Source organism: Cyclopterus lumpus, chromosome 14 (genome assembly GCF_009769545.1).
Source record: "Cyclopterus lumpus isolate fCycLum1 chromosome 14, fCycLum1.pri, whole genome shotgun sequence".
NCBI lineage: Eukaryota > Metazoa > Chordata > Actinopteri > Perciformes > Cyclopteridae > Cyclopterus > Cyclopterus lumpus.
Genome location: NC_046979.1, coordinates 8,699,106 through 8,708,957, shown reverse-complemented (window position 1 = coordinate 8,708,957; position 9,852 = coordinate 8,699,106). Strand labels below are relative to the sequence as shown.

General features: G+C 41.7%; 1 protein-coding gene across 3 annotated transcripts; it reads left to right on the top strand.

The window, feature by feature from the left end:
- The first annotated feature begins 575 nt into the window (after nucleotides 1–575).
- Nucleotides 576–9,398, top strand: plac8l1 (PLAC8 like 1). 3 transcript variants are annotated; one of them, XM_034550737.1, is made up of 6 exons: nucleotides 576–672; nucleotides 1,380–1,573; nucleotides 2,001–2,233; nucleotides 2,426–2,562; nucleotides 3,373–3,454; nucleotides 3,648–9,398. In XM_034550737.1, exons 2-6 carry the CDS (start codon nucleotides 1,548–1,550, stop codon nucleotides 3,725–3,727), a joined length of 558 nt encoding a protein of 185 aa, XP_034406628.1. In that variant the 5' UTR covers nucleotides 576–672; nucleotides 1,380–1,547; the 3' UTR covers nucleotides 3,728–9,398. The 3 variants fall into 3 exon arrangements, with proteins under 3 accessions (XP_034406628.1, XP_034406627.1, XP_034406629.1); XM_034550736.1 differs by lacking the exon at nucleotides 576–672 and having other exon boundaries at nucleotides 1,231–1,573; XM_034550738.1 differs by lacking the exons at nucleotides 576–672; nucleotides 3,373–3,454; nucleotides 3,648–9,398 and adding an exon at nucleotides 2,911–3,366 and having other exon boundaries at nucleotides 1,245–1,573.
- The last annotated feature ends 454 nt before the right edge of the window (nucleotides 9,399–9,852 follow it).

Below are 9,852 nucleotides of genomic sequence, written 5' to 3'. Positions count from 1 at the left end.
GGCCAGTCATGTTTCACCCGTGTGTTTATGGATATATATTTTAAAGTTAATGTATCTATTACATCTTTTTAATTGTATTATTATTTCAGAACCGTTCCAGTGGTTTGGCTCTGTGGCTCTCTGGCTCCATTTACTTTTTATTTCAAGGACTCCATTCAACTGTAATCCTTTTGATGCCACTTTCTGTGATGCATAGCCTACAAAGTAACACAACCATAATAGTTTACCCTTTATTTTTCTATCCTGAGAGCGCGTTCACTTTCATATCCTAAATTACATGTTTCTCACAATTTTGGGTTAAGATCCATTGTGAATGTGAGTGAACTGTCTAGGCCTCGAAACCCACAATGGTTGCATTACATGTTCTTACACCACGTAAAGCTCCCCTCACTTCCTCTTCTGTTACACACACACACACACACACACACACACACACACACACACACACACACACACACACACACACACACACACACACACACACACACACACACACACACACACACACACACACACACACACACACACACACACACCATCAGTCTAAATGTAAAGGTTAAAGTCAGGGCAGGAAATGCATGAATGCAGACAATCCCATCTAAATATGAGCCACGGGTATTTCTTTGGTTTCACTTCCCAGCACTGAGTCTGTGTTTCTGCCTCTGTGTGCCGGTAGGTGTAACCGTATGCTGTTGTTAGTGTTATTTGTGTTAAATTATGCACGTCTTTGAATATCATAGGTCAAACAAACTGTTAGAATTGACATAATGTGTTTGAGCTTTTATTTGACATCCATAATTTGATATACGTCGTTTTTTACTTAATTTCTCATGTATTTGTGCACATTTTAGAAGCGCTGCGTATCTCTGTTTCAGCCTAATCATGTAAATCATGGTGACGGTGGCTCAGTGGGGGAGCAGGGTCGTTCTGCAATTAGAGGATTGGCGGTTCGATCCCCGGCTCCGCTTGTCCATGTCGATGTGTCCTTGGTCAAGACACTTAACCCCAAATTGCTCCCGTTGCTGTGCCTACGGTGTATGAATGTGTGTGTATGAATGTTAGCTACTCCTGATGGGCAGGTGGAACCTTAGCCCCTCCCATCGGTGTATGAATGGGTGTGAATGCTTTGAGTGGTTGGAAGACTAGAAAAGCGCTATAAAAGTACAGGTCCATCTACCATTTAAATCAGTAATCACCCGTGATAAGATTTCAGCTTGTTCCGACCTTGTATAAATGCATTTGCATCTGATTATTTCATACCAGGCGTTCATGTTCATGGACCCCGGTGTGCAGCTGCCCTCTTTGCATTCGCTACATTAGCGGGGGCGCAGTGAAGTCACAGACAGAAGGCAACTACAAGACTTATCTCTGTCACACAGCTTCTGGCCGAGCCATTCGACTGCTGGTTTATCTGCTCCGACACACACCCTCTCACTGGGGAAGTGTCACTCCCCCCTACACCTCCTCATTCCTGCTGACTCCCTGCTCCCCCTGTCCTCTCTCGCCTCTTCGCCTCACCCCTCTCTGGATGCCAGCAGCTTCTAGTAATGGAGCAGATGACAGTCACACACCAGTAAGTGCTTTTTCTTGTCTCTACCGGTACACATTGTTGTCACCACTGAATGTCAGCAAACAGCTCACTTCTCTTTCTGTTTTTTTTTTTTTAGCTTCTTCATTTCGTCTTAATCTTTTTCTCCTTTTTATGTCTCTATGATGAAGGATAATGCAGATCAAACCGTAACATTTCTTAAATGCCTTATTGCTGCATTCTAAAATGTCAACTTATCTTGCCTTCATTAACATTTCTGGTAATTTAGGTGAAACAAAATCAAATGTCTGCCTACAGGAAAGCAGTAAAAGAGTAATTGTCTAATTTAAGACTCATTTAACATCAAGCCTGCAGCAAGGCACCAGTTAGAGGCTTGACACGCCATGATTAATTTATCAGCCATCTATCTAAAGACAAATATGTGATATAAAAAAAGAAAATCTAATTTCAGACCAAGGCTGTCAGTCACCCATGGCTCAGCGTCAGCAATTCAAAAGGAGAAAGAGGGGGGCGTCACCACAGGAAGTGAAAATGACTTGAGGTCAAACAATGTTCCTGCAGTGACAGACCCAGTACTCACACAGCCCGGTCTCGGCATCACCACGACAACCATCACCACCATCACACAGACAGGAGGAGACTGGAGCTCCGGCCTGTTTGACGTCTGCGGAGACAAGACTACATGTAATATGAAAAACCCACAGAAGCCGTTGACTCACACACCAATCAGAACATGACATATTCTTTGTATCATCTTTAGTTATTTTTCGTTCAATTTCGCATCTCAGAAACATTTTAAGTGTTATTTTTGTCTCTCACAAGCAAACACACATCGCTCACACACACACACACATTGTGCTTACCCTGTGCTTGCAGGTATCCTTGGTGCTCTGGTGCCGTGCTGTTTAGACCTGAGTTTAGCTCACCAGTATGGCGAATGTCTCTGCATGCCTCTGCTACCGGGATCCACTTTTGCCATGCGAGTTGGGATCCGGGAGCGGTTCAAGATACGGGTGAGTGTGTGTCCCCTATTAGTCAAATGCAAAAAACATACGTGTCAATAGCAAGTGACGTTTTCATGTCAGAGCGTCCTTGAACACACCAATAAGAACACTTTAAAACTGGACACCGCAATAAATGGAAAACCGATAGCTACCAGTAGATATGTGATACAGTAACATCACTAAATGCACTCACAGGTTCACTTTTAAGTCGTGCGAGTGAATTTCTGTTTCCATGTCTCTTCATGTCATGCACCTCATGGTTCCGGGCGTGTTCCTGCTCGTTGTTGCGTCTACACGTGTGCTTCTTCTCTGTGTGTTTGCATGCACGTGCGTGCCCGTCCGCATGCTTATCCACAGGGAAGTGTGTGTGAAGACTGGACCACAGTGTGTTGCTGCTACCCTCTGGCTGTATGTCAGATGATAAGAGAGATGAAGCGGAGGATGAAGACACAGACCTATCATGTGTCCACTGCCCTCAAATGCTCGTGAAGAAACTCTAGCCAGCAAACGAGGCCTGTCCTTCCACAATGCAACAGGGACGGGAGAGGGCCAACTACAAGACGTGCTGTATGAATAGCACAAACGATCAATACCAAAAGGTTTTAAAGGCCCATGAGAATGCCTTGGACAATGAATCATTGATCAAAGATTGACCTTTCATTTCACAACAAACAGCAAACACAACCAGAGCTGTACAGTCTGAATCAGTGTGTGTAGGGCCTGTAATTAAAACCTATATACCTTTATACTGCTGTTGGGCCTCTTTTTAGAGAGGATATTATAAATAGACTTGTTTGCAATATTTTACTTTTCTTACAGAGGCAAGAATTCATCCGCTACATTCTGAGTTGGGTGAAAAGCAGCTGGCAACACTTCTTTCCGGTTTCAGTAGCTGTCGCTGGTACGACTCGGTCAGACAACAGAGACTTTCAAAACGTTTCTTTATTTCTTACCGCATGGAATTAATTCAATCTTAACTCCAAGGTAGTCAACAGCTCACAGCGACAATTTCTTTAAAAGAAAGTGGGACAAACGAAGCGAGAAAAGTGATTTGGTTGAACCGACCCTTTGATTTGTTGCCTCGCATTCTAAAGGTCACCAGACAATGTGTCTAGTCTCTCTCAGACACGAGGGGGAGATGAAGCGAGGGAACATAAACCTTTCTAGACCTTGATGGACAAATTGAACTGACATGGGACATTCAGGACACTGTGAGCAAATCAGACTACTGAATCTAATTTTCAGCATCACATTTAAAACTAAATCCAAGTAAAGCAGGTGAACCACATAAAAGCCGAGTGTGCTCAGCCATTTGGTTTCAGAACACCTCATTGATTTTGACAGTTGTTTTCTTCGTTTCAGCGTGTGGAATGAAAGCAAGTGTGCGAGTCTCCGTTCAGTATGCAGAACCACTTCTCTGATTACAAACAGGCCACGGCATTGCTCCGATTACAGGTCAACAGTTCAAGTAAAGTCTGATGGTAATAACGTCCATTTCCATATTTCTGATATTCCTTTATCCCTCTGTTCTTTAGTTCACCTCAGGCATTCATTCATATTATCAATCCAGCTCTGATTGCTGTGAACCTGAAATGCCAACCATTTCTACACAAAGCAGGTCCTCAAAGGGCAAATATGTAATTTGTTAACTCTTACGGATGTGGTCCCCTACCTGGCAGCTGCTTCAAATGAAATGGGGAAGAGAAAATGGATTTCGTCTCAAAAAGGAGAGAGACAGAGATGCGAATAATAAAATCTAATCATATTTTACTGACTGTACAGTTAATCTGCTGCTTGAAAATACATATTTGTTTAAATCATAGCAATTCAAAGTGTACATTATTTTTTGTTGTTGTCAATTTACAATTTACTGGTAGAGATCAATAAAACTACCCCGGATAAGCTCCAATAGCTGCCATCCTTATGCTGTGAGTTGCTGTTTACAAGTTGCATGTTGCTTTATTGCCTGTCCTCACTTACCTGTTGAAGTGAAAATCCTTGTGAGTTGCATGGCAGCTGTGACATACTGTAAGTTGCACATGGCCACAGCGGTAATAAGGTCCGCAGTATCTTTCTTCTGTCTGCATTAGGCCCCAGTGTTTCCTGAGCAGCCCTGGTTGGATAAATCTTGCTGCAGCTCCACTGCTCTCTGCCACCTGGGGGTTGTTAGTGAGCGGGATCTGCCTCGAGCAGAGCTGCCTTCGGGCACTGTGGTAACATCTCTGCCTCCCTGTGCAATGACCAAATGTTATTGCTTCTGCATCAATAGCTTTAAATTGGGTTGGTAAATTGAAAAGCTATTTGCTTTGCAAATCAAATACACCCTTAAAATGTCCTACATGCTCGTGCAACCTTTATATCTATATTTACACATAGATTTATCTATATTTATTTTCAAACTGCTTCGAAGTAGTCGCTACCATAACAAGGAACATTTATCTATTCTCCAAAGCCCCGTTAAAATGTTTTTTTGTTTTTTTTCCCTCCTTAAGCAATTCATATTGTATGTCCAGAGTAAGCCCCACAGTTCTACTATTAAAGGGTCAGTTCAAGCTATTTATTTTAATCTACTTTGGGGGGGACTGACCCTTTATTTATGCCACATTGGATTTACTGCTGTTTCATGGAATCAAACCCCAAATACAACGAATGAAACGAGGAACCCTTGTGTGTGCTTCCAGTTAAACCTCAAACCTATTTACATCTTGTACATTTACTATATCGTCTCACACACTGACACAGCCTGGCCTTACGTCATCTACCGGATACACTTCCATGACTGAACCTTTAGGGGGCAGTGTTGTCCCATATCTGGACCCCTGCTGTCTGTTTCTATTCCCACAGCTGCTCGGTCTTAAGTGCTGATCTGAGGTCAGATTTGGGACTTCCACATCAGTCGTAGAGGTCAAGATTTGAAACAGTGAAGCCCATCCTAATTCAGCAGTCGGACAAGGATCATAAAACACCTGCGCTGATGTTCTTTCCTGCTGTTTCAGCATGGAGACGACTATCCCCACAGACACATCAGGTGTAGAGTACAGGCTGTTATCGACAACAGCCCCGCTGGGAGCTGTGGGTGTGTATATGTGTGTGATATATGCAGTATGTATCCAAAAAGGCTTTCCCCATGATTGTGCTCATTGCACAGGGTTACTGGTGCACAGTAACCACCAGTAAACAGATGACATACAAAACATAGCACAGGGAGGGAATAGATCATGCCCTCCCGAGCTTCCCACGTGACTGAATAACAACCAGCTGAAGGTGTGAGTGTTTGTTGCTTCCCCAAACTACACACTGACATTTCTGATACAGCTTTTTAATGGCTTTCACTTCCCTTTTTCCTCTCTGTCGTCTCTACCTCCTGCATGCATTTTCCTCTCGATGGTCTTTTCATTCTTGCCTTCCCTCCATTCCTCCCTTTCTCCTCAATCATTTCATTTCTTCTCCTCCCTTTGCCCTCTTTTACTTATTTCCCGTCTTCCCGACTGCTGCTTGTGTGTATGTTTGTGAATAAAGAGAGGCGAGAGAAGGAAAGAGAGAGGTGTGGAGGGACCGGCAAAGCCGGAGCACTTGTCCCCCTGGTGATACTTCTATCCAGGACAACAAGCACCACCTGGGGTTTGCATAACACACACTTCCCCTCTCTCTCTCTCTCTCTCTCTCTCTCTCTTTCTCTTTTCATATCATTTTCTCTGTGTTACTCTTTTGTTTAATCCTTGCCCTTCCTATGTCTCGCTCTGTTTTTTAATTCTGTCTTTCTCTTACACAGACCACACACACACAATCATCATCATCATCGTCGTCATGCGGGGAGGCGGGGGGCATTGAGCTGCTGGTTCGCCTGCAGCTACAGCTGTAGAAGCCTTGGTAGTTTGTATGGGAGTCGGTGGGCTCTGCCACTGAGTGGAGTCGTCCTGTTTTGGGTTGTGTGTTTGTGCGGGATGATGGAAGCTTGGAACTGCTCCTCAGACTAAGCAGACGGTTTTATAGATTTTTCTTCCCGAAAGACAGAGGAGGAGGATTTCATTCTATGATTTGACTTCAAAAACCACTGGCGTACTCAGGGATTATAATACTAGAGATTTGCTTGCTTTGGTAGTGTTTGTTCCACGCCAGGACTATATTCCTCTCTGACAAGAAAAGGGAGGATCCTTTTTTTTCCCACCATGTAAGCTGTCGGTCCTTTGAGGTCATTAAAGAGTGGCAGTAATCAGAACTAGAAAATATGGCAGATGGCTTTAATTTCCTCTGGCATTCATTTAAATAAACAAATATGAGCAATGTTTACAATTTTATCATGGTTCATATTTGATTATTTGGATGTATTTTTAGAAAAAATCATGTTTGAAAACATTAAAGCAGTTGATGATTAATTAAGTTACATGACATTGTTTATATTAATAGCTGCAGATTAGTTTTGGTCCCATGTTAATTTTGGAGGTACCACCCAGAGGTGAAGAATGGGTTTATACGTTTGACTAAATGATGAAACCGTTTATATGTAACTGAAATTTCAATTAGGGGTTTGTGTCAACTTCAAAGGAGGTCTGATGTGACCGTTTATATGGGAGCTGAAGCAATAGGAGGAAAGAAACAGAAGTCAAATAGTTTATAGGGTTTCTTGAAGGAAAAAAAACACATATTTATTGTTGAAAGATAGCAAAGTTGCAAAAAAGAAAAGATAATTATCAGGATAATTTCTTCCACAGAAATATTTACTGTGGAAATATTCTCAAAGTATCTAACTGGTGCGCAAGGTAATAGGAAAAAAATGGAGGGCAAAATAATCATGGGCCTCGTACAATTGTGATTATTGAACACCTCTATAATTAAACACATTTTGAGGGTGTTCAAACAAACAGATGTCAGCGAATGTAAAGCTTTCTTGATTTATTCTTGCCGCCCTGCATCAATACTCTCAGTCGTGCCGTGATGCTGCTTTATTCACGTCTCGCTATAGAAGTGTCATTTTCCACCATCTCTTTTAGCCCCTGTGGAGTCCCCATACAGACACACAAATGATCACACCACCACTGGCTTTTTGAATCTTCGCCCTATAAAAACATGCATATTTTTCATGTGAGCACGGATTATGGATTTCTACCTGCAGGCTGGGAGGACCAATATTGTATGATGTCAGTACGGAGACCAAAATGTCCAACAGAAAACCTGAGGGGATAAACACTCCATTTGAAGGTGTCATGATGGCTTATTTCTTGTGACAACTTCAAAGTGCATGTTTAGGCCACAAGGTATTTTTGGCATTTCACTGTGCAATGAGGAATCTTAATAGCAGTCACTTCACACAGAGACCCTTCTTGTAGGGGGCCCCTTGACCCCCAGGGCCTCTGATCTCTGTCTGATTGGCTCTATCAAAAATCCCTGCATGGATGTGAGGGGTGCAAACCTAAATCCATGAGCAATGAAAACTAATTTTGTGATCTGATAAGTCATCTATTTTTCAACTCGAAACATTTACATCTTCAACGCAGTCTGCCAGTTGAGCTGTGTCTGATTGTTCTGCTTAATAGCGAAATAACTCCGAGCTGATAATATTCCCACGCACAATTCAAATATGTTTTTTGATAACACCAGAGTGAAGTCTTGTGTCCTTCAGGCCTCCCCAGTCATGGGATGGAAACATAATTTCCATTTAACATCTGTGAACTACATTTCTCCCTCTAAGACCAAGACTTATTTGCCCTGTGAAGATTGTCAAATATCAGACACACAGATGAAGAACTGTATGATCTAGTGCAAATCCAAGTGGACTGAAGTTGTCCTCGAAGAAAACCCAGGTCCAACTCCTTAATGCATCATAAATATTTAAGGTTTTCGATTTTGTCTCATGCACATATTCTTTTCTCAAGCTATTTCTTGGTGAGCAGTGACTTCCTGGATTCTGTGTGTGTAATCACAGGTTATCATTCATGTTTTGAAATGGTTTAAACGTACTTCTTTGAGCTAAACTAAACGCCTCCTGGCTTCATCTCCATTTGTAGCACACATACTAATACGAATTTCTAAAGTGTCACATGCATTTGTTTTATTGTATCACCTATGTTTATACTACTTGATGAATATAATAATGCAAACGTGTAAAAACATATATACAGCATTTATATGAGCTTTCATTCCAACATCATTCTATTAGTTCTAAAATTGTGCAGTTATTTTAGAATTAGTTTGCTCCTCATTCTGTCAAAGTACGTTGGCAACAAATAACAACAAAACACCGTTTGTTGCCATTCAGATGAAGTTAATGTAAAAGAAGGCTGCAGCTTTAGGACATGACAACTGGCATGGCAGTAATTTGGGGGATTTATTCTCATTTTCATTACATTACATACATTTGCATAGGAAACAGAACTCAAAACACGAATAAAAATAAATTATTCCATAAGACTCCAAAAATATTCTGTTGCTCCACATAACAGCTCAGACTGGTGGAAACTGTCATCGCAGACGAGACCTAACACTGTCCCTGGAGATTAACTTCTCATTATCCACTCTATTTACTGCTGGCTGATGTGACATAGGAGGAGAGATGCCATGCAGCTCTGACAGAATGATGCTTCACTTTCTGCTCTGGGGCTTTTTTCCTGTAATATCTCTGTACAATCAGTGGGTATCTGTGCAGGACTGGTTGCTGGAAAAGGTCAAATGTGCTGCATTGACTCGGATAAATGAAGGTTTAAAAACAACTGTCAGTCAACATGTAGGCCAGGAAATACGCTATGGAAAGTGGCATCTTACTTATTCTGCAAGTATATCAGCATAACATCATGTACTTTGCAATGTTATGGATATCCCTGATAAAAACATTAAACATCCAAATCATGTATTACTTTGAATTTCCTATCTGACTTTCATACCTGTCAATCTCACACCCTTATTTACGCTGTTGTTAATAATTGATGTACCATTGATTTTGCATGGTAAACAAACTAGCTAATATTTAGTCCACATTATCTGTTAGTTGCATCATGATGTAGTCTTAGTCAATAAATGTTTCTGCACATCATCCTCCAGGCCATTTCCAATCTGTCAGCCCTGTCACATTAGCTGTTCTGTACTGCATGTATTCTATATGTCTCTCCATACCTAATATCACATGGCCTATACAGTAAGTGTGTATACTGTATGTTTGTGTAGTTTGTGTTCGCCTCTTAGCTTACATGACATGAAGGGTTGTTACAGGCTGGCGTGTGTTGCATTATGCTTTTATCTCTACGACACATGCTTCCACAGTCCTGCCATTGATGTAGGTGTTCTTTCATCTGGCACATCCAAAGT